The following is a 24,771-nucleotide window of genomic DNA, read 5'->3' as shown; positions in this document are numbered from 1 at the left end:
TTGACGCTTTTGTTTGCTCATACGCTATATAAAATTGCAGGCAAAATTTAATTTTAGTTAAAAAATAATACTTTCAGTTGAAAAAACATAGCTAGAGCATTGTGAAATCACATTAGTTTGTTCACAAAAGGATAGTTAGCAATCCACTATACTGATGAATAAAAGCACTAGATCATGAATGTGAAAGAAAACATCAAATTCAATTTTTTATTTCAACTTGAATATAATATTTTAAAGCAGACTTGTCCCTAAATTTGAAAGAAAATAGCTTGTGTCTGTAATTCTGTTATCTAACAATGGAAGTATATTGTTTGACTGCTGTTTAAGATTACTTAGCAAACACAGGGGAAAAATGGACATGGGTGTATCTCCCAGAACCTATAAACTGCAAGTCATACCAGTAATTTTAAAGTTTGCTGAAGTTCATTAATTCTGATTGTATTACTATGGAAAGAAGTATTTTAAACTTTATTCTGTCTAAGAAGACTATGTCAATGCAAACATAACATTGTTGGGAAGATTATACCTAAAGAGACTTCTCAACATTTATTTTCATTTACATACAATTGCATGATACCCTGATTGGCCACCATTTTTCCTGGCTTTGTTTACTTGAGTTTAAACTGTACTGTGATCTTCATTAAACTTGAGCTCCTGAGCAGAACCTGCTTGGCCTTGTTTCAGTTCTTAGGTGTGTTGGGTTAAGTTGTGAAAACACTTTGTTCTGAAATTTAAACAAAAATAAAACAAGCAGAAAACCCCAGACTCTTTCTACTAAGTCAGTTAGGGTGGTCTTATGATAGTTTGTCTTGTGATCCCTTAGTATAAAGACATTTTATACTCGAAAGGGAAAGTGAATTGATAATAAATCATATTAAGTGAGCACTAGGTTGACTAGCCTATCAAGCAAAACCAATTTGGTTAATTGTTTTCTTTCCTATTTTGCTTTAGCTAGTCGTCTGGGATTGTATTCCAAAACCTCCCAGTCGGTCTCAGGAGAAGAAATAGATGCAATGGATGTCCAGCAGCTCTCACAGATATTACCAAAGGTAGGCCTGAGCTGCAGGCTTTCAGATGAAAAGCCCTTATTCTTAGCATTAACATTTCTACTACTCTCTTAATGAAACTTTCATTTGGAAACAGTTGGGGCATGACCACTCAATTTGTTGGTCCAAATCATGAGACGAAATGATTCACTCATATCACTGAAATTGGTCTTATTCAGAGTACTTATCATGTGATCGTTATGAATATCATTGGGAATTTGTTAACTTCAGGCAAGAGCCAAGTTTTCTCTGAGGAAGTGTCTTGTGTTTATAAAGTACATAGTGGAGAGAGACCATCACTTTTTACCTTTAACCCGTATCTTCTATTTTAATGGAATGTGTGTAGAATGCTTTTTAAAAAGTTGTTTTTAAAAGGCGTTATTTGCTTACAGTAAAATTCTTCCTTTTGTAGTATACGTCTCTGAGTTTTGACAGATGCGTATGGTCTTGTAACCATCCCACAGTCAAGACACAGAGCAGTCTCCTTCTATCTCAGTTTCTCCTGTGCCTTGTTGTGGTCACTTCCTTCCTCTGCTTCCAACGATTGGCAGCCACCGATTCGTTTTCTGTCTATATAGTTTGCTTTTTCCAGAATGCTCTAGAAACTGGAATCACATGATCCGAGGCCTTTTTGGGGGGCGTAGTTGCCTGCGTCATATTAAAGTTCCCAGGGCCAAAGTTCAAACCTATGCCAAAGCAGTAACCAAGAAACAGCAGTGACAAAGCTGGATCCTAAACCCACTGAGCCACCTGTCTGAAGCCTTTGAATCTGCTTCTTTGACTTGGCCTTGTGCACTTGAGGTTTATCCATGTTGGTTGTGTGCCTTAGTAGTTTTTTCTTAGTTTTTTTTGTGACTGATTAGTATTCCACTGTATTGAGTGATACCTAGTTATCAGTTAAAGGCATTGGGGTTATCTTCAGTTTTTGCTGGTTATGAATAAAACTCTAAACATTTATATATAGGTTTTGTATGAAAATAAATTTTTGTTTCTCTTGGATAAAGAGTAACTGCTAAGTCATGGTTAATGTATGTTTAACTTTGTAAGAAAGTGCCAGATTGCTTTATAAGGTGGTTTTATTCTTTTTTTCTGCCTTTTTTTTTCTTTTTCTTTTTAGGTTGGCACCTGTGGCATATGGGAGTTCCCAGGCTAGGGGTCGAATCAGAGCTGCAGCTGCCAGGCTATACCACAGCCACAGCAACACAGGATCTGAGCCACGTCTGTGCCCTACACCACAACTCATAGCAACACTGGATCCTTCACCTCCTTAGGAAGGCCAGGAATTGACCCTGCATTCTCATTGGTACTAGTAGGGTTTGTAACCTGCTGAGCCACAGCAGGAACCCCCAGCTCTTATTATTTGCATTCCTTCAAGCAATGTTTGAAAGGTCAAGTTGCTCTGTATTCTTGCCAGCACAGGGGATTGTCAGTTTCCCTACCTCCCTTTCTAATAGGTATATTGTTCTATGTTACTGTGTTTTTAATTTGCATTTCCCTCCCAACTAATGGTGGTGTGTATCTTCTCATGTCATTCATGCATTTTTCTCAGTGAAGTGTGTACCCATTTTTTTTAATGTTTTATTTTAGTTTTTTGGAAGTTATCTATATTATGAATAAAAGTCCTTTATCAGACATTTGATTGGAAAATATTTTTTCCCAGTCTGTGGTTTATTTTTTTATTCTCTTAACATTGCCTTTCAAACAGCAGAAGCTTTAAATTTTGATGAAGTCCAGTTTATCATTTTTTTCCTTTTATGGATCATCCTTTTGATGTCTTATCTAAGGGTTCTGTGCCTGACCCAAGGTCGCAAAGATTTTTTTCCTAGAAGTCTCTTATTTTTAGGTTTTACAGTAATGTCTTTGATCCATTTTGAATTAATTTTTGTCTATGTATGAGAAATGAGTTAAGGTTCATTTTTTTATGTATAGATGTTCAGTTCCAATACCATTTGTTGAAAGACTATCCTTTTTTCTTTTTAGGGCTGCATCCATGGCATATGGAAGTTTGCAGGCTAAGGGTAGAATTGGAGCTGCAGCTGCTGGCCTACACCACAGCCACAGCAACTTGGGATCCAAGCCATGTCTCTGACCTACACCACAGGTCAAGGCAGTGCCGGATCCTTAACCCACTGAGGGTGGCTAGGGATTAAATCTACTTCCTCATGGATACTAGTTGGGATTCCCAGGATTATCCTTTTTTCATTGAAATGCCTTTCTAGAGCATCTGGGAGCAGTGTGGGTATCTGCTTTGTTTTGGATTTAGTTGAGAAGGTGTTTCTGTATTTGAACAGGACTGTGTGTGTCCTATCCTGATAGTTTTATTTCTGAAAAAATAAATCTTGTATTAAGTTCCCTGAAAGTATTGAGACAGAATGAATATATGTGAATCTGCAGTTAATTAAACATTTTCCCATTAGACCTTTGTTTAGCCTTCTGAACCTTTTCCAGATATGCTAACAAGTAGTACCATCAGACAGATTTGAAATTTCATTTTATTTGCTTTCTTCAGTTCACTCTTTGGCTCTCTGATAAAAATACAAATTACATCACTGGTCATTTCCAAATGATAATTTTTGTGCATCAGTTAGGACAGATGCTCTGATATTATTCCAAAGAGAAAAAACTCACTGAACTGCTTAGAGTCATCCTTCTACAAAGAGGAATTCCATAAATACCAGGGCCTCCTTCTGGGTTTATCATGTCTTTTGAAAACCCAAGTCTTTTCTTAAAATATTATGAATTACTTTAGTCCTTTGTGGGCTGGACTCTACTTGTCCATGCCCCCACCCGCAGCCTGTGCCCTCCAATCCCTACTTTTTCTTTTTTTCCTTTTTATCTTATGTTCATGCAACTCTTACAGTTTTGGTCTTATGTTTTTACTTCAGGTCAGTTTGAAAAGCTTTGCTTTTATTAGTATTAGAAACAAAAGAGAACTTTTCTTCTAAATTGCTCATTCTCTGAGCTTTTCCCACAGGTATTAAAATCAGGTTAAATTCTGTTCCTCATTAAAATGTTTTCCAGCTTTCACTTTCCATAATTCAATCACACATTCCAAACTTCTTAGCATTGCTCTGTTCTTTTGACCTAGACCAATTAAAAACCAGTGTGGGGAGTTTCCTGGTAGTCTAGTGGTTTGGACTTGATGCTTTGACATTTTCACTGCTGCAGCCTGGATTCGATCCCTCGTCTGGGAACTGAGATTCCACATCAAGTCACTGCATGCCCATCAAAAAAAAATTTTTAAATTAAAAATCAGTATGGAAACTGAATTTTTCTGAATTATTTATAAAGTCCACCTTGGTATTCTCAGTGTTTTTTTTTTTTTTTTTTTATAATGGCTACACCTGTGGCATATGGAAGGTCCCAGGCCAGGGGTCAAATTGGAGCTGCAGCTGCTGGCCTACACCTCAGCCAGGGCAATACCACATCTAAGCCACATCTGCAACCTATACCACAGCTCCTCGTGGCAACACCAGATCCTTAACCCAGTGAGTGAGCCAGGGATCAAACCTGCATTCTTGGGAAGATAATGTCATGTCCTTAACCCGCTGAGCTACAGTAGGAACTCCATCAGTGTTTTTTTATGATTTCTTCCATTGTGTTATACAGTGCTCGTTGATAAAAATGGACATTCTCTTTTACTATTCATTTTTTCAACAGTGCCTCCACGTGTATTTCTACCAGACCTATTCAGGAATTCCCTGTAAAATTCAATTTGTATGCTGTTTAATTCCGGCATGTTGCAAATACTTTATTCAGTGAATTATGTATCTTTTTATCTGTCTGGTAGATTTGGGGACTTTGGGGGTTTATTTAATTTATTTATTTATTTTCTTTTTTTAGGGCTGTACCTGTGGCATATGGAGGTTCCCAGGGTGGGGGTCCAATTGAAGCTACAGCTGCCCAACCACACAACAGCCACAGGAATACATGTCCAAGCTGTGTCTGCAACCTATATACCACAGCTCACCACAGCACCAGATCCTTAACCCACTGAGTGAGACCAGTGGATCGAACCCACAACTTCATGGTTCCTAGTCAGATTCATTTCGGCTGCGCCATGATGGGAACTCCTGGGTTTTTTTTTTTTTTTTTTAATGTCAGGAGTATTTTTTTTCCCATTAGCCTTTCCTTTGGTATTTACCTACTCTTACTCCTCTCTCTTCATAACTTTCTGTTAACACTGATCAAAAGAAGTGTAAGTGCTGACCACAAATATGATGCTGAAAAGATGGTCTCTGGATGTTTTGCGGATTCCTTCTGAAAATATCTAGCCTTTTCTCCCCTTCCATCCTTACTATTCCCTTAACTCTCTCTTTGCTGACAAAGCTCTACTTCTTTCCCATTGTTCTTTTACCATCCTTTGTCCTCTTTCTATCCTCTTCCTTCCCGCTCCCAAACTACAGTGATTTTATTGTGTGCTTCTCTTAAATCAAAGATTATTAATAGAGGAATTTCAGTTAACTCCCAAGTTTAATCCTAGCTCTGTGATATAATGATGTAGTTCAATTTTCAGTCACTTCTGGATTTTTTAAATATATATGTCTAATTTCTTTAAGTCATAATTTTGTGTCACTAAATTTCAATATTTTTACTCACCTGAAAAGATCAGCCTGCTCATCCCAGTGTTTTAAGAAGAATTTTTACTTTGTGCAGTGTTATGTTCCACTTGAGTCTTCAGCTTTACATTGAGATCTGCTTAGTCTCAAAATGGCTGCTTTTATTTTTGAGTTGCCATCAAAGCTTTGAAATGCTGAAATCTTATATCAAGTAATAGGTATTTGGATGCATGCCATGCAGTTTGTTGCTGTACAAAGAAGAATGTTTTTTAGCCCAGCAGGTTCCTTTGTTATCCTCACTGCCATTGTCAGTGATGACGTGCAGTGGTTCAAATGATATGCGGTGGCACTAAGGCAAAACTGTACCCTGTACAACCTGAGTATTTGACCTGTGTTTAACAGTTTCATTCTGGCTTTTTTTTGAGAACAGACTTCATGACACAAAGGCAGAAATAAGATAGTCAGGTCAGAATTATCGGCCTGGTGTGTTGGCGGTGGGTTTCAGCATTCAAGTAAGGACATTGATATATTTGATGATGGAACCAAACTGTAGCATGTGAGAGAGGAGGAGAAATCAGGATGGTTCCCCAAATTTAGAGCCCAAGCCATTGCAAGGATGCACTTGCCATTGGCAAAGGATGCAAAGGAGCATATGTTTGGGAAAATAATAGGAATTCAGCTTGGGAAGTTTAAGTCTGAGTTGAGACCTCTGTCTCAAGGTCCTCTGTCCAAGAGGAAATGTGGAGTCAGTTTGGTGGATCAGTAAAATCAATCAGGATTTCAGAAGAGATGTCCATGCTGGAGATAAAAATGCATATAAGGGAGATCCCATTGTGGCTTAGTGGTTAACGAATCCAACTAGGAACCATGAGGTTGTGGGTTCAATCCCTGGCCTTGCTCAGTGGGTTAAGGATTCAGTGTTGCCGTGAGCTGTGGTGTAGTTTTCAGACATGGCTTGGATCCTGCGTTGCTGTGGCTCTGGAGTAGGCTGGCGGCTACAGCTTGGATTAGACCCCTACCCTGGGAACCTCCATATGCAATGGGTGTGGCCCTAGAAAGACAAAAAAAAAAAAAAAAAAGCTTTAAAAATGCATATAAATAAGATCCAAATTGCTAGGGTGGGATGGGATTCCCTAGGGAGAGGTAGGGATTCTTTTTTAAAAATGTAAATCGAATGTTTTATTTAACAGAAATTTGCATTTTTGATGAATATGTTTTACATTTTAATGTTTTTTGAAGTGGTTATAAAGGCCTTCTTTGGAGACACAGGCCCTGAATGTTTTGCAGAGAGATGATTTAAGTCTCATAATTAGTTACTAAGTAGGGATTCTTAGACCTCTTCTAGAGAAGAGTCCAGGAACTGAGTCCAGCATGGAGACTTTAGGGGGGCCTGGAGGAACCTGCACAAGAGGAACAGCCAGAAAGGTAGGAGAAGGAAGGGGAGTGTAGGGTGTCCTAAAGCTAGGAGAAGAGGTTGTCTCAGGAGGAGGGCGTTTTCGGCTGTGTTTGGGAGTTAGTTGTGTGAGAAATGGTACTGGTGTCAGCAGTGTGGGGAGTCTTTGGTGCTGAACAGGAGTTTCAGTTCAGGGTGGGTGTAGCAGCCTAATTTCAAGGGACTCAAGAGAGAGTGGGAAGAGAGAAATGGGAGAGAGCAAGTGTGAGCAGCTCTCTAGGGGAGTTTCACTCTAAAGAGAAGGGGAAAGGAGGGTGGCAGCTGAGATAGGAAGGGAAGGTTTGTTTTTGTTTTTGGTTAAATGGAAAAAAAGAATATCATGTTTTTATAATGATGGTAAAGATGCAGCAGCAAGGGAAAATTTTAATGTAAGAGGAGAGAGAATTTCTGATAGATAAGAAGGTAGAATATTTGACCTGTACTCAAAGCATATTTGTTTAGTTCATTTGTAGTAAAAGGAGAGATGGAGGGAATATTGTCTGGGTACAGATACTGCATGGTGGAAGTTGTGGAAGTTTCCTCCTGATTCTGTTTTCTTTGAAGTAGAAAACAAGGTTATCAGCTGAGAGTGAGATTGGAGAAAGGGATGACTTAGAAGGATGAGGGAGTTCTCGTTGGGGCACAGGGGAAACAAATCCAACTAGGAACCGTGAGGTTGTGGTTTCGATCCCTGGCCTTGCTCAGTGGGTTAAAGGATGTGGCGTTTCTCTGGGCTGTGGTGTAGGTTGCAGACGTGGATCGGATCTGGCGTTGCTTTGGCTCTGGCATAGGTCGGCGGCTACAGCTCCAATTAGACCCCTAGCCTGGGAACCTCCATATGCCTTGGGTTTGGCTCTAAAAAGGACAAAAGACAAAACAAAAACAAAAACAAAAAAACAGCAAGAAGGATGAGGAGAGAAAACTAGTGTGGACCCATCCCCTAGGAGAGTAGGAGAGAGAATGGTGGGTAACGTGGGTATTAAAGTCATGCAGCTTGGGGGTGTTGGAGAGAGTGCCAGGGAGGCGTAGGTTACAGATCCCCTGGAAATGTGGGCTGTGGCCTGGGGAGCAGTGAGCACTGCAGGTATCAAAGTACAGTCTTCTGTACTGAGGATTTGTGGCTAAAGAAGGGGGAATAGAAGATGCCTACCCCTTTGGGGCTCTCCTCCTGGTGCTCCTTGAGAGGACTGCAGGAACAGTCCATGTCTTGTGGAAAAATTAGGTTAGAGCGATGTAGGAGAGTGGAGGTCCAGGGGATTTGTTGATGACTAGCCATGGGGCTCAGTGAGAGGACTTCAGAAGACCAGGAGTTGGGAGCAGAGAAGGGGATTAAATATGTGCTTTGGAGAGAGAGGGTAATATAAACAGTTAGAGACATAGTAGAAGAGATCCTGATGAATTTACCTGAAAGGAAGAGCATGAGCAGACACATCATTCTGTTTAACATCAAAAAAAGAGTATGGACATTGATGAGCAGCTGTTCTTTAAGTCCCCTAAATGCAGAACAAATGGAAAAGACCATTTTAATTGTGTTTCAGTGACAAGGAAACAGATGCAAGAGAGTTTTTTCTTTCTCTGTCTTGGAACCATTACAAGAATAAGGCTGTTTTCTCTTTGGAGTTTAAACATAATGGGATAAATCGGGTAAATTGTTTAGATTATATATTTCCTATGGTCCCTTTGATAAAGTTTGAAATGACCATATCAAATGAGTGTCTTAATAAACGTATGGCATAATCTTAAACTTAATCTCAGTGGCAAAATAAATAGTTTAAATTGATCATTAAAAAATATTCTTAGTCACAAGTGTATAGGTTATTCTGATATTTCTTAATGTTAAAGATTTTTAGTGTATCCTGTGTTTTAACAGGTTGCGGTATTTTACAGAGCTAGTCCAAGACACAAGATGAAAATTATTAAGGTAGGTCTCTAAGAATTACATTATTTTATCTCTGTATCCACAATGCTACTTCTTTGTCTTTTGTTAAGTTTGCAGTACTACTGAGAGTATTGATAGAGCACTGAAGTCAGAAGTATTGGGAAATAAAAAGTGTGTTTTAAAGCCTGAAACATCAATAGAGAATTTAGTTAGCAGAGAAAGATGTAGAAGAAAACTTTAATGAAATGTCTGCAAATACAACCTTTTTTAAACATTTGAACAATGTAGAAGTATGTTATGACAGGAGTTTATAGCCAGATCATCCTGGTGTGAATAAGAATAATTACTTAGAAACTGAGCAAATACAGCAGGAAAAATATGTTGTGAGAGAATGAAGAGTATTTAAAAGACTATGGTTACTTATATTAGTCAAATATATACAAAGCAGTTGACATGGCATCCATCAGTTCATGGACTTAAATGATTTATCACAATAGTGCTCCATTGTATTAAGCCTTGGCATTAATGACACTGTGGGCTGGGTAATTCTTCATTGTGAGGGGCTCTCATGAATATTACAAGTTTAGCAGCATCCCTGGCTCCTACCCACTAGGTACTGGTAGCATCCCTGAAGTCATAGCAATCAGAAATGTCTCCAGACTTTGCCAGACATCCCCTGGGAGAGAAAACTGCCCCTGATGACCACTGTGTAATTGACTCTACATCAGGCTTTACTTCTCATACAAGGGAATATTAATAGCAGCTTTTTTTTTTTTTTTGTCTTTTTAGGGCTGTACCCGTGGCACATGGAGGTTCTCAGGCCAGGGGTCAAATCAGAGCTGTAGCCGATGGCCTATACCACAGCCACAGCAATGCGGGATTGGAGCCAAGTCTGTGACCTACATCACAGCTCACGGCAACACCTGATCCTTATTCCATTGAGAGAGGCCAGGGATTGAATTCGAGTCCTATTGGATACTAGTTGGGTTTGTTAACTGCTGAGCTAAGACGGGAACTCCAGTAGCAGCTTTTTTTAAGCTTTATCTTAAGACCTCCATGTATTTAAGTTTATTGAAAAAGTGATGGTCTGTGTTATTTTCAGCCTTTTGTCTGTTTTAGTGGCTGTTCCTGTGGCATATGGAAGTACCCGGGCTAGAGCTTGAATCAGAGCTGCACCTGATGGCCTGTGACACAGCCACAGCAACCTCCACTACTCAACCTACGCAAGCCTCATCTGCAACCTTTACTACAGCTTGTGGCAACATCGGATCCTTAACCCACTTCGTGAGGCCAGGGGTTGAACCCATATCCTCATGGACACTATGTCAAGTTCTTAACCTGCTGAGCCACAATAGGAACTCCTTTCATTATGTGGAAAAAAAGAAAGAGGGTTTTTTTTATCCCCTTATCTGTGTGGAAGTAGCATTTTAATCAGAACTCCTCTGTCCCACTTCCCCTTGCCCCCAGTCTCTCCAGAAGAACGGGTCAGTCGTGGCCATGACTGGAGATGGAGTAAATGATGCAGTTGCTCTGAAGGCTGCAGACATTGGAGTTGCGATGGGTCAGACTGGCACAGATGTTTGCAAAGAGGCAGCAGACATGATCCTGGTGGATGACGATTTCCAGACTATCATGTAGGTGATGAATGAATGATGATTCAGCTCTGATGAATGTGTGTCAGAGAATCTCTTCCCTTTCTTTCCTGCACCCCACCCCATTATTCAGCTGGAAAAGAGTTTGGCAGTATTTAGGCACTGGGTGAACTAAACTATTTTACTAATTGATCTTATTTTGTATCCTAATGGATAGTTTTGGGAAAAATTATTTATATGGATTGGACAGCAATAAATAGCAGGGCTGTTCATTTAAGAAATATTTACTGAGTACCAGCCAAGGGACACGTTTTTCTGGACCCTGGTGTGGTGGTTCAGCAGTAACCTTTCTTGAGGCTTTTATTCTGATTAATTCAGGCTCTCAAAAATTAGCATGTGCCTGACCTCACAGAAAGTATTATAAATAAAGACCCTATCCATCTCTGTTTCCTAATGTCAGGAATTGTTCATGTTGTCAGTGTTGCAGTTTATTGTTCGAATAGCTTTGTTTCACCCATGGTTTTTAATTGGCTTAAGGTTCTTATGTGCCTTCTGGTATCAGTTTCATAGTGTTTAGGTGGAGGTCACTTGATAATCACCTCTTGGATGATCTGACTCTTAGTTTGGTGATGCCCCAGGTGCTTCATTAACAATGTGGCCTGAAGTGGAGCATGCAGGTCCCCAGGACCTAGAATTTCTAGGCCCTTGTAAGGATATAAGATATTTAATTTCCACTATTAGAATTGTGGAAATAGAACCGGTTCTTTTATAAAACTCCTATTTTCTTAGATTGAGCAAAATGAAAAGTTACATGAATGTTTGTAAACCGTATTTTTTTATAATTTTGGTACAACATATATCTATTTGTGTGTAGGAACAACAGCTTAAATTCTGTAATTTCATATATCCCATTGCCATTTAATTCCTGACCTATGCTAATTTAACCTCTTACTGTGCATGCAATTTATATCTTTAAGAAAAATAAACTTGGAGGGGTAATACAGAAGATCATTGTTTCAGTATCATGAAAGTGTATTATTTTCTCTTGTGTAGAAATACAGTATGTGATTTTAATGTTGAAATATCTTTTTAAGAATAAAAATTTTTAGCGTAGTGATATTAGTTTGGGTAGAGAGAGGAAGGCTTGACTTTCATTCCTTGCTAGTATGGTGTTTCCATATTTTTTCCTAATTTAATTGAGTAATGAAAATAATAGATTCTTTTATTGATGTATGTGTTTTATCAGTTGGAAATTTGTTTTCAAAATTAGTTACACAGTATTTTAGTATCAATATATCCTTATTTTTCTGTGATAATATTTTCTCAATTTTATTTTAAATTTCAGGTCTGCAATTGAAGAGGGTAAAGGGATTTATAATAACATTAAAAATTTTGTTAGATTCCAGCTGAGCACGTAAGTTTATAGGAAATTTGTCACCATGGATAAATTATTTGAAAAGTAGAATTCAAGCAGAATGCCTAGGAGCTTCTGGGCTCTGTTTCTGAGGGTTGTTCATATGTTTAAGTTTTCCAGTATAAAATTGAATTCAATCTTTAAGACTAAAATTGGCATGATAAATGTGACAATTAGATGTCTGTATCATTATCAAAATACATAAAATCTTTGTGGCTTAATAGCTGCTGAAATAGCTAAGGAAGGGACATCAAATTTTAATTTTTCTTTTTTTCTTTTTTTTTTTGGTCTTTTTGTCTTCTTAGGGCCGCACCTGTGGCATATGGAGGTTCCCAGGTTAGGGGTCCAGTCGAAACTGTAGACGCTGGCCTACGCCACAGCCACAGCAACTCGGCATCCGAGTCGAGTCTGCAACCTATACCACAGCTCATAGCAACGCTGGATCCTTAACCCACTGAGCGAGGTCAGGGATTGAACCTGGGTCCTCCTGGATGCTAATTGGGTTCACTAACTGCTGAGCCACAACGGGAACTCCAAATTTTAATGTTTCTTTTTGCTGTCTTTTTTCAAAAGTAGAAGAGCTTTTCTGTAGTCAAAAAACAGTTAAAACCAAAGGAAAAAAAAAAGTTAACAAAAATATTACTGGAACTGTTAATTGTTGTCTGAACTCAGTTTAAAAATTCTTTCTTGAGACCTTTGGTGACCAGCGAGGGTTGGGGAAGGAGTGGGACAGACTAGGAGTTTAGGGTTAGTAGATACAAACTATTACATTTAGAATGGATAAGAAGTGAGGTTCTATTGTGTATAGCGCAGGGAACTATATTCAGTCTCTTGGGAATAGAATATGATGAAAGATAATATGAGAAATATATATGACTGGGTCACTTTGCTGTGCAGCAGAAATTGGCACAATATTGTAAATTAATTGTTCTCTAATAAAAAAATTAAAAAAAAACTTACATAACAAAAATTCTTCCTTGGAGTTCCCTGGTGGCTTGGGGGGTTAAGGATATGGCATTATCCCTGCTGTGGCTCTGGTTACTACTGTGGTGCAGATTTGATCCCTGGCTCAGGAACTTCCACATGCAGCGGACATGGCCAAAAAAGGCTGTGGACTGTAAGGGTTAACGCTTAGTTTCAAATGTTCACACTAATGAAGCATTAGGTTACTTGGAAGTACAGGCTTCCTTTAAAAGAAAAGCAGTAACCCAAGAGTTTTAAATGCTAAGGAAGCAATGTCATAAAATTAGCAAGAATTATACTATACCAATACATTTTTTAAAAATGACTCTTTCTTTCAACAGGAGTATAGCAGCATTAACTTTAATCTCATTGGCCACATTAATGAACTTTCCCAATCCTCTCAATGCCATGCAGATTCTGTGGATCAATATTATAATGGATGGACCTCCAGCTCAGAGGTAAGAGTTTTCTCATTCATAAACTAGAAAGACAAGGATGGCAGGATGGCCTGATATTAAACTTTAAGACTTTATTCACGGATAGCATTGGAAAGCTTTGCAGCATTGTGTTTCTTATCAGCTGTGAGGTGTGAGATATCATTTATTGTCTTGGGGTACTCGTTCACGAATCGTGGATCTGAGCTCTTATGTCGTTAGGTGCCCAACCTGAAATGGAGAACAGAGCAGGGAGCAGGTGCAGTCCCTGTTCTCTAAGTAAGCTTTTTATCTCTTAGAATAGGATGTAATGGAGAAGTCTCTGGGTTCAGTGTTATTACAAGGTTCTCTTTTCAGTCTTAGAGACTTTGGGAAAGTATTGAAGAACCTAGGCATATGTGTATTTTCTTTTATAATAATGGGACCATAGATGGTGCTTCCCAACACAGAGTGACACGTGTCAGTGACCATTACAACACATGATCTTAGTTGAGACTTCTTTGCATGAGAGATACTTCAAAATCCAGTTGGTAGGTCGTATATTTTCAGGCCATATTTGAAATAAGTAAATATTCATGTTAACAAAATTGGGCAATTTTGTGGAATTTGATTATCAGTCCCCTACCAAACTGTGCCACATAAACAAAAGAGGAAAGGGTGATAAAATTTGTGGTTGTTTTCAAGTAATTGTGGCCAAGGTTTTCTTTATGATTTACCACTTTGTTTCTATAAGAAGGCACATAGCTTCTGGGATACTTGAGGTCACTAAATTGTGAAATTAATAAACCCAAATCTTAGTTAAAACTTTAAAGTGATTCACTTTTCTGTTTGTTTTGAAGCCTTGGAGTAGAACCAGTGGATAAAGATGTCATCCGTAAACCTCCACGCAACTGGAAGGACAGCATCTTGACCAAAAACCTGATCCTTAAAATACTTGTTTCCTCAATAATCATTGTTTGCGGGACTTTGTTTGTCTTCTGGCGGGAGGTATGCTCTCACTGGATAAGTTGCTTTATTAAAATGTGTTCTGTACAATAGGATTCAGTTGTTTTTGATGTATTAAATAGAAGGCTGGAAAGTTAGGAAAGCTCTTTGAAAAATAAAATGAAAACATTTTAAAATAGTTTGACCTCAGTATTTATGGATTAATAAAATTCCTGATTCATGTATTAGAGTAAATTAAACCTGCAGAGAATGGAGTTCTTATTGTAGCTCAGTGGGTTAAGAGCCTGACTGGAATCCATGAGGACGTGGGTTCGATCCTTGGTCTCACTCAGTGGATTAAGGATCTGGTGTTGCCATGAGCTGTGGTGTAGGTCACAGATGCAGCTCAGATCCTGAAAAAATAAACCTGAATCAAAGTATCTGATATAATAAAAATTAACCTGAAAATTTGGGAAGGTGTTAGATAATCTGTCTTTAATATAGCTACTTTATTGTCATCAGAAAAGAAAGTTGTTTTAATATTTTATGCTTTGTGAGAAGACTTGTTACTTTAGATTACAGCTGTTCATTAGGTGACTTATTTAAATGGCCTATAGGAAATTTAGGTTGCTTATATGTTTTATATCATAAAATAAACCTATTTCATTCTGAGAGAGAGAAAATATTAACCTTTAAAAAGCATGCAGTATTTGTCCATTAAATTCAGCTAGCTGAGGGAGTTCCTTGGCTGTCTAGTGGTTAGGATTCGGCACTTCCACCACTGTGGCCTGGATTCAGTCCCTCATCTGGGAACTGAGGTCCCACATCAAGCTGCTGCATGTTGCAACAAAAAAAAAAAAAGAAAAAGAATCCAGCCAAATCATTTTTTCCTCTTGACAGCTGCGAGACAATGTGATAACACCTCGGGACACAACAATGACCTTCACATGCTTTGTGTTTTTTGATATGTTCAATGCACTGAGTTCCAGATCCCAGGTATGCTTAGTTGATCTTAGCTAATTAATTCAGTTGGGTAGAGTACTTTCCAATTGTAAGTGGACAAGGATTATGGGTTTTTAACTTTGCCTGCCTTTGTAACCATGATTATAGCCCTAGATAATAGTCTTCTTAGCAACATGTGCCTAAAAATGTATCATAATGGGAATGTGGCATTTGGGGGAGATAAGCCTTATTTTTAGCCAGAAGATCAGAGTAAATCACAGTTCTCATCCCCTGATTTTTCTTCTTTACGTTTTCTTGTTATCAGTAGCTATATGATAGTTTCAAGTTAACATCTAAACATAGGACAAACCTCGTGGCTTCTCTTGAAATGGTAATAGTCTAATTAAAAGTATTAGAAGAACAGGTTTGTGCATATTTTATTTCCATCAGTGTGTCAAAGCTGTGGACATTCTAGTTTTCTTTTCTTCCCCTGCTGTATCTTAAGGTGGATTGCCTTTTTCTGATCAAAATGCTTTGATAGAAAATAATGGACTGGAACCTAATGGTGCTTTTTCAGAGTATGGTGTTCTTGGAAATAAATTCCATTTGAAGCCTGACTGTTCATTTCAGTTTTAGAGCACCTTATGAGTCCTTACCTATATCTGTTACTATTTGCCACGGTAAAACTTTTCAAGTACAGTGCATTGTTGTTAATTTAAATTGATTTTATAGCATCACTCTTAAGGCAAGTCCTTGAAAAAGAGAAGCTGCTTTAAAATTTATCCTTATTCCATCTGAATTATTCCAAAATAATAGTTAAAATTAAGAGATTCCCTGGTACTGCTATTGTAGAATTAAGTCCAGCATATTACAAATTGGAGGTGAATGTCATAGTAAATAAATTGTTTTTATGATTGAGAAATAGTAACTGAACTCTCTCTGCTCTGCCAACAGACCAAATCTGTGTTTGAGATCGGACTCTGCAGTAATAAAATGTTTTGCTATGCAGTTCTTGGATCCATCATGGGACAGTTATTAGTTATTTACTTTCCTCCACTTCAGAAAGTTTTTCAGACCGAGAGCCTAAGTATACTGGGTAAAGGAAATGTTATCTTTATAATTTACATATTATAAATGAGTTGTATTTTTGATGCATTTGTTCTAGGAATAATTTTCTTTGAAGGTGAAATAAGTGACTGCCTTGCTTTGAAAACTGTGTATGCTCTCCTTTCTCATTTGGAGACCTTTAGGGGTGTCACTCTTCTAAGTTGTTCATTTTTGGGGTATTTTTTTTCTTAAAAATTTTTTCCATGTAATTTTTTTTATATATTATCATTTTCAAAATCATATTTTGTATTTCTGAAAGATAGCAAATCAAAATTTGTTATAGAGTAATTGTAGTTTATAACTTTCTAGTCTGGTTTTTTTTTTTTTTTTTTTGGTCTTTTTAGAGCTGCTCTTGAGGCATATGGAAGTTCCCAGGCTAGGGGTCGAATTAGAGCTATAGCTGCTGGCCTATTCCACAGCTCATGGTAACACCATGTCCTTAACCTACTGAGCAAGGCCAGGGATTGAACCTATGTCCTCATGGATACTAGTCTGTTTTGCTGCAAATGAGCCACAGTGGGGAACTCCCTGTAACTTTTTAATCTTGTATAAAGGAAAAAAACTAAATTTAAGCTCACTGAAAACCAAATGACTCTTTAAAAATTATAATTTTGGTAGTTAAACTACATTTTCCTATTCTTATTTGCTAATTTGCACATTCTTATTTTATGAAATAACAGCCCTAGAAGAGTTTTATTAAACTGATGTGGAAGACAGACATTATTCTTTCACATAGTGTGCATTAAATGCATCCTCAAATAGTACATTTAAGAGTTAATCTTCCTGTAGAAGTATGAGGATAGATGCATTTTATGATAATGCTACTTCTCATTCTTGGGTTTGTAAGTTAATTTAGATAATTATGAATCCCTGTATTTTTGCTGTAGGTTTACCTTAAAGTTGAACTAGTTTAGTTTCAGTATTTTAATTTCATATTTATATCCCTTCCTCTTATAAAAGAAAATGGAGTTTTACAGAGACAGGTGCCATGTTTTGAAGCAGTAAGTAAGAATGAGATAGTGTGGATACAAACCATTGTAAAGGCGCAGTCTTTAAACAGTGAGTTCCTCTAGACTTTCAAGTGGAATAGATGCAGATTTCTAAGTAATTTTCAGGTAGACATTATTTAATCAAGAAGTTAGTCACCTGCTTGAACAGCCTTTAAAAAAGGCTGTGTGATCTATTAAATAGAAAACTTTTGCTTGTGTTGCTTTTAAAGGTTGTGGTTATTAGGTTATGGTTCAGGGAAAGTAGTCAAGAGAACTTGGGGTCTAGTTTTCTGGCTGCTGCCTGTCCTACCTGTGTGACTTTGGATAAGTCACTTCATAGCCTTGAGCCTTACTTTCCTTGTTTTTATCTTTTATCTTTTCTTTTCTTTTCTTTTTTTCCTTAGGGCCACACCGGGGGCACATGGACGTTCCCAGTCTAGGGGCCAAATTGGAGCTGTAGCTGTCAGCTTACACCACAGCTCATGGCAGCATCAGATCCTGTACCCACTGAGCAAAGCCAGGGATTGAACCCATGTCTTCATGAATACTAGTTGGGTTTGTTATGGCTGAGCCACAATGGAAACTCCCTACTTTCCTTCTTTTTAAACTGAGGTTAATTATGGCTACTTCACGGAATGGTTGAGAAATTAGTGTATTTTGAAGCTTTGGTAAAATGCTAGAAAAACATAAGCTGTTACACTCTGCCTGTAGGTTTCAAAGAGTTGTAAAACCCAACTTATTTTCTTTCATAGATTTGCTGTTTCTTCTGGGTCTCACTTCATCAGTGTGCATAGTGGCAGAGATTATAAAGAAGGTTGAAAGGAGCCGGGAGAAGATCCAGAAGCCTGTTAGTTCAACATCCTCGTCTTTTCTTGAAGTATGATGCATATTGCATTCTTTAATTTGCAAACTAGGAATTGCAGCCTAAGGATCATTTAGAAGGGCAAGTTCAAGAGAAAAATGAAGATCTGAGAACGTTTGAAGTTTTCATTGACTGAAAATGAGTGTGAAATACTTGATTTGAGACTTTAATCTGCTGGCAGTCCCAAATGAAATTATGCAACTTTGATAACATATTCCTTGATTTAAATTGGCTTTTGTGATTGAGTGGAACTTTATAAAATGTATGAGCAGTTATTTAATTAAAAAAAAAAAGGTAAAACCTGAACCACCTTCTGCACTTAAAGAGGTCTAACAGTTCAGTACACTATCTATCTTAGATAGATAATAATTTTTTTTAATTTTTAAATATTGTACTATTTATGGTTATGGTGGTGGGGCTTTTTTCTAATAACACAAATAAATTTAATCATTTCAAAGGCATTCTATTTGGTTTAGAAGTTGATTCCCAGGAGTGCCATATTTCAGCTATTGTATTTCCTTTTCTCTGAAATGTAAGCAGCTCAGCTACCTTGTGTTACCATTTTTGTATCTGAAGTTTTTTGCACAGGATGTGACCACTGTCAGATCACTATTCTTTTCTTTCTTTTTGTGATTGAAAAGCCTATACTGCGATTTGAAGTAAATGTTTGCTTTTCTTAGTAAGTGTAAATGGTTGCTTTTTTTCTTTTTCTTTTTTTTCTCTTTTGGTATGAGTCTTTGGTCTAGCAGAATTAATAACAGGGCTGTCAAATGGCATTCTAGGTAGGGTGGCTGTATCTGTACTTAACACTGGGTTGTGGAGTCAAAAATATTTAAGACTGATTGGGCTGAAATTTATAGCAGATTATATTAACGTGTTATGCCTTTTTTTTTTTTTAGAGTTAAATATAAATACATACTTTGTCAAGTATAATTTTGTCATCTCCTAAATATAAATCCAAGGACCTCATCTGATTATCTGAATTTTATTATTTGTAATGCCTTCTTTATGTGTGTTTCAAAGAATCTTTCTTAGGAAGTATAGAGTGCTGAACTTATGAACCAGAGTATATAAGTGGTTTATGAACCAGAATATATGTGGACAGTTCTGTGCTAGCCTTTCCCTCCTTGTATCTGCAGCCTTTTGGCTGATAGCAGCACAGCCCGGCGTTGTCCCCTTTTTTTACTCCCTCCATTATCCTTTGCCTTCTTTCTGTTTCACTGGGCATGCTAGAGAAATAGATTTGCTCTTGTAGTGCTAGCCAGTTTGTATAATAGCTGGATGAAGTTTATGTAACTTATTTTGAGTGTGTGGCAAATAAGGGCCAGAAATTCAAAATGAGAAATAGATTTTCCTGTTGAATATTTCTGTCTGAAACAAAAACAAGCCTCAGATTCTTACATGATTAATTCTTCTTGAAGTTAGTGAATTTTATAATTATTCTTCATTTTTAAGACTGTCAGGATAAACCACTCTCTGGTTTTTGTCACCAGTATTAAAATGCATTATTACCACCGAGGTACTGTGTTAATGATAGGAAAGGTATCTATTCCTTGAGTCCTTGTACTAAAACAATTTTGTGTAAGGACTTGAGATATCTGCAGTTTATTCTTCTTTACTCTTTAAGGCTTAATAGTCAGATGTACACAGAAGCCATTTGTCTAAGCAAGTTTATCTTTGGTGCTAGTGATGTCTCACTCCTAATTTTTGTAACAAGTTTTCTTCTGTGTTGCAAAACTTGGAATACATATTAAGGAGTTCCCATCGTGGCACAGCAGAAATGAATCCGACTAGGAACCATGATCCAGGTTCGATTCCTGGCCTCGCTCAGTGGTTTAAGGATCTGATGTTGCTGTGAACTGTGGTGTAGGTTGCAGGACGCAGCTTGGATCTTGTGTTGCTGTGGCTGTGGTCTAGGCTGGCAGCTGTAGCTCCAATTGGACCTTTAGCCAGGGAACCTCCATATGCTGCAGATGTGGCCCTTATATATAAAATCATTGCAATTCTCACTTAAAATAAAAAGAAATACATATTAAGTGCATGTCTTTCACTTTGCATTTTAGGTTCAGAGTATGCTTGTGAAATAAATGTGCCTATCCTTTTGTTCAGATTTTGACACCCCCCTCCCCTGCAAGATTTGTAACTTAATGTTCCGCCACTTGGGACTGTTAACTGTCAAATCACATGGATACTGAAGGTACAGAAATTTGGCAGTACTCTTAGGACATAGAATCTGTGATTTAAAAAGAAGTGAATGTGTGGTGCAGATACACTGCATTATAACCTTAGGTTAGAGTGTGTGTGTGTGTATTTTACGTAGTATGTTATCCAATTTAGTGTGGACAATTCAGATGCACTAGTATCAAATCAAAATTTAAAATTTTTACCCCATTTCCTGGCCTTAGGACTTGCTAGAGTCCCTGACAATAACTTACTTGATTTTTCCCTATTTAGACTACATATGAAATTATTTGACTTTAAAGTGATTAAATATCAGGGAAGAAGAGAAAGGAACTCTAAGTAATTCACCAACTAGAAAACAATCCTCAAATGATTAAGTTAAAAGTGGATGCAGAGGAACAAGGCTTTGCAAGTTCTATCACATTTCTTCTGGCCATTATGTGACCCAGAGATGGAACAACTTGGAGGCAAGGCAACCTAACATACACCCACCACCCCTCCTCTCAGGACACAGACTTCATTCAATAGCATAACCACACCCACAGGGTAAAACACGTTTCATCTTTCATACCCATGCAAAGTACATCTTTTACATTGGTAGTCTTTTCTGAAGGCATTTCAAGTTTTGACCTCTTTCATATAGTACCTGAGTAAAGTATTGACTGTGCTCACAGTAGTTTCTCAGTGAAATGAATTGGTGGCAAACAATAAATATTGTATCTAAGAACCTTAACTAACTTAACCTTGCTTTCTGCCTTTGTCATTTGGCGATTCTTGTGCATTTTACTCCTACATATGTCTCACCCCAAAACTTAGATGAATTGATTGTCATTTCAGTAAACTTTCCCTTAGTGCCTGGAGTGTACTCAAGTAGAATGGTGATGGCATCCTTACCTTTTGAGAGCTTATGGACCAGGTTAGCCGAGGATATACTATTTACAGGCTGTTTCATGAAAGTTAGTAGTGGTCTTGTGCATTTATTTTAAAAATACATATGCATTAAAATGAATACAGCACACATTTTACTGGAAGTTTCCCTTGATGTTGGCATTTGGAAATCTTTGAAATGCCTTTTTAGACTAAGCTGCAATTCAGACAGTAGCTTGTTTGCATACTAAAACATGATGTGGATAAATGTTAATCCTAACTGGCATGTGACTGGACAAACAGATTATCCTGATAATTAAGCTGCCTTGAGCTCAGTTAGCACTTGGTATGAGGGTTTGGTTTTCAGAATTGGTTGTTGTTGATAATGGATAGTGGTTAAGGACAGCCAAAGGAGAAGAATAGCTTCAAATAAGGCAGTTTTCATGGCAGTTTCCTAGAACTAGTAGTATTTTAATCAAGCCTTGAGAATCTCCAGCTGAGAACATCAAGGCATTGGAACCAAATGGCACAGCCTCTGCAGAGTGTTTGTGGGGTCTGGAAAGACAAGTGAAAACCTGAGGTGTCTGGGGCTAGGGCAAGCGGTACAACACTGTGAGGGCTGGGCAGGGGGTGGGAGCGTGGTGGTGAAGGCAGAGACATTTCACTTATAGCCTGCAGAAGGATTTCAAGACTATGGTAGAGTTTGGTTTTTTGTCTTGTAACATGCTGATGGAAGCACAGAGGGTGGATTATAAAGACAAAACAGAAAGACTGATGAGAGGATTGTAGATGCTTCAGGGGTAGAGAAACTACCTGAGCTGTAGGCAGTCAGCTTAGGGAGAAAGTGATGGGATTTCCTCTTTCTAAGAGAGCATTGACATGAGATGGCAGAAAAGGAAGATGTGAGGGAGTTCCTGTTGTGGCGCAGCAGAAACAAATCCGACTAGTATCCATGAGGGTGCAGGTTCCATTCCTGGTCTTGCTCAGTGGGTCAGTGATCTGGTGTTGCCACGAGCTATGGTGTGGGTCGCAGATGTGGCTTGGACCTGGTGATTTTGTGGGTGTTGTGTCGGCCAGCAGCTGTAAGTCCAATTTGACCCCTAGCCTGGGAACCTCCATATGCCGCAGATGCAGCCCCTAAAAAGCAAAAAAAAAAAAAAAAAAAAAGAACAAGAAAGTAAAGAAGAGGAAGATGTGGATGATACTGCAGTTTCTGGCTTTCTGGCTTGGACAGTAGAGCTGTTGGGAGAATTGCCAAAGTTTAGCCGCATTAGTGGGACTCAGGTTAGTCTGAAATGTGAAGTTGTGTCCTTTTCCCACTGGACATGTTATATGAAAGTTTTAGCATAGAATGAGTTAAAGCCATGGCTGACTAACTATAAAGTAGTAAGAAAATAATTAAAAGCGTCATGGTTTTTTTTTTTTGTTTGTTTGGTTGTTTTTTTTGTTTTTGTTTTTTTGTAAAAGTAAAGCAATAAATGAATGAAACAGCTTTTTTTTTTTTTTGTCTTTTTGCCATTTCTTGGGCTGCTCCCATGGCATATGGAGGTTTCCAGGCCTAGGGGTCTAATTGGAGCTGTAGCTGACAACCTATGCAAGCGCCACAGCAACGTGGGATCTGAGCCGCGTCTGCAACCTATACCACAGCTCACGGCAACGCCGGATTGTTAACTCACTGAGCAAGGGCAGGAATCGAACCCTCAACCTCATAGTTCCTAGTCGGATTCATTAACCACTGCGCCACGACGGAACTCCTGAATGAAACAGCTTTGACAGAATATTTTTGAAAGTAATTTTAGAGTGAATTTTTAAGAATTTATTATAGGTGAGTAGAAAACAATGCTTTTGTTTTTTGTTTTCCATTTTACTCATTGTTCTTCCTTGGATCTTTCAAGCCTCAGATCCCACAAGATGTTCCAGCACAATCCATGTACTGGTGTTTTTGTTTTTTTGGACCATATTCCTTTAAGTTGAAATCATTTTTCCTCTGTTTCAGTTTTGAGAATCAGAATTTTTAACTGTTCCTCAAAGCCCAGTTTAAGAGCCAACTAGGATGGCCTTTCCAGATGGCTCTAAGGATTTGTCTGTGTGGGTGTGGAGGGGGTGCAGTTTTCTTGCAGATACTGTTAAGATAAAGGCACCCATAGAGCTCCTTGATGGCTCAGCAGGTTGGGATTCAGCATTATCACTGCATTGGCTTGGGACATTGCTGTGACTAGCTTTCGATCCCTGGCGCTGGGAACTTTACATGCCGTGGGCACAGCCAAAAAAAAGAATAAATGCACCCATAAGTTTGGGCATAAAAATCATAGTCTTTTCGTTGTTTGGAAACAGTAAAAATTTAAGTCCAAGCCACTTAAATTGAAAAATCTAGACAGAAATTTGCTATAATCTTTTTATCATTCAAAATAAGTTAAAAGTGGTGAAGCTTGGGTAGGAAAAAATATTCGAGCCATTAGTTTTGATCCTTCTAAATTCTTTGGTCTAGAACTGCCCATGTGCCTGTGTACGTGTGAGTGTGGTGACTCCTCCAGGTGGGCAGTACTTCCTGTGCTGATCACAGGACCCCCAGCCCTGCCATTCCATTGGCAAGGACCCCAATGTCTGCCTTGGTCCCATGACTCTTGGGCACAGCTGAACTGCCTTCATATATCAAACCAGGTCACCCCATAACCATTATTTCTTCAGCAATAATTGCATTGTTTGACTTAGATATTTTCCGAGCAGAAATCATAGCTCAAAAGTATTCACAGCACACGGTGCTGGAAATTGGGCACATTGTCCTGCTTGACCCTGGAGGTCCTTTTTTTTTCTTCTGCATTTGAATTCAAAACAAAATGTGCTTTTTAATACAAGTTTTTATATATATATATATATCAATTCACTCAACTGTATTAGAAGCAATTTTCTATTAAGGCCTTCCCTATGATAAATATACTGAAGTGCCAGTTGGGAAGTAAAATTTGGTGACATCTTACCAAAAATAAAATACTGTCATGTCTTGACCATTTGCTCTTTTTTCATCAAATCTGCATCTTCAAAACATCGTATGAAACAGCTTGTTATGTGAGTCTTAAAAAATACTATCCTTGAGCAATATATAGCACCCCAACCAAACCGGTGATGGCAGAAAATGTATGCTTGATAGGAAACTCATGACAAACTTTATATTTAAGCATTATTAGATCAATTTTAGGGAGTTACAAATGAGTATTTTTTTTTGTTCCTTTCTCATATTCATCCATATAGTTGTATAGCAGGATTGTATTAAAATTTATAAGCGTCTTTCTACATGGAGTAGGTCTAGATAGCCCATGAATTAGAGGTGTTACATGTTAGAGAAACCATTTAACACCTTCCTAACTCGCCCACATGGGGCTATTGATTTAGTTTTGGGGATGACAGACTATGGCCTGAAAGTTTTATTGGAACCCAGATACATACATGCATTTAGATGTTGTTTATTACTGTGATCCTGTCACAGATAAAGTGGTGTGTAGTTGTAGCAGAGACCACATGCACTATTAAACCTAAAATATTTCCTGGCCCTTTACAGAAAAAAGTTGCTTACTTATAGGGT

The 24,771-nt window shown here is 38.1% G+C and overlaps 1 protein-coding gene across 3 annotated transcripts in view; it reads left to right on the top strand.

Annotated features, from left to right (window-relative positions):
- ATP2C1 (ATPase secretory pathway Ca2+ transporting 1) overlaps window positions 1–18,826 on the top strand; it is a 155,726-nt gene extending 136,900 nt beyond the window's left edge. For all 3 annotated transcript variants that reach the window (XM_047768294.1, XM_047768313.1, XM_047768303.1), the window contains 9 exons: window positions 952–1,049; window positions 8,908–8,958; window positions 10,384–10,550; window positions 11,854–11,922; window positions 13,227–13,343; window positions 14,159–14,306; window positions 15,144–15,239; window positions 16,140–16,281; window positions 18,034–18,826. In XM_047768294.1, coding sequence (XP_047624250.1) covers window positions 952–1,049; window positions 8,908–8,958; window positions 10,384–10,550; window positions 11,854–11,922; window positions 13,227–13,343; window positions 14,159–14,306; window positions 15,144–15,239; window positions 16,140–16,281; window positions 18,034–18,164 — 1,019 coding nt within the window. In that variant the 3' untranslated portion in view covers window positions 18,165–18,826. The remainder of the gene's footprint in view (window positions 1–951; window positions 1,050–8,907; window positions 8,959–10,383; window positions 10,551–11,853; window positions 11,923–13,226; window positions 13,344–14,158; window positions 14,307–15,143; window positions 15,240–16,139; window positions 16,282–18,033) is intronic.
- Window positions 18,827–24,771: the final 5,945 nt, after the last annotated feature.

Source organism: Phacochoerus africanus, chromosome 1 (assembly GCF_016906955.1).
Source record: "Phacochoerus africanus isolate WHEZ1 chromosome 1, ROS_Pafr_v1, whole genome shotgun sequence".
In the NCBI taxonomy this organism is placed as follows: domain Eukaryota; kingdom Metazoa; phylum Chordata; class Mammalia; order Artiodactyla; family Suidae; genus Phacochoerus; species Phacochoerus africanus.
The sequence above is the reverse complement of the archived record's forward strand: the minus strand, read 5'-3'. Positions and strand labels throughout refer to the sequence as shown.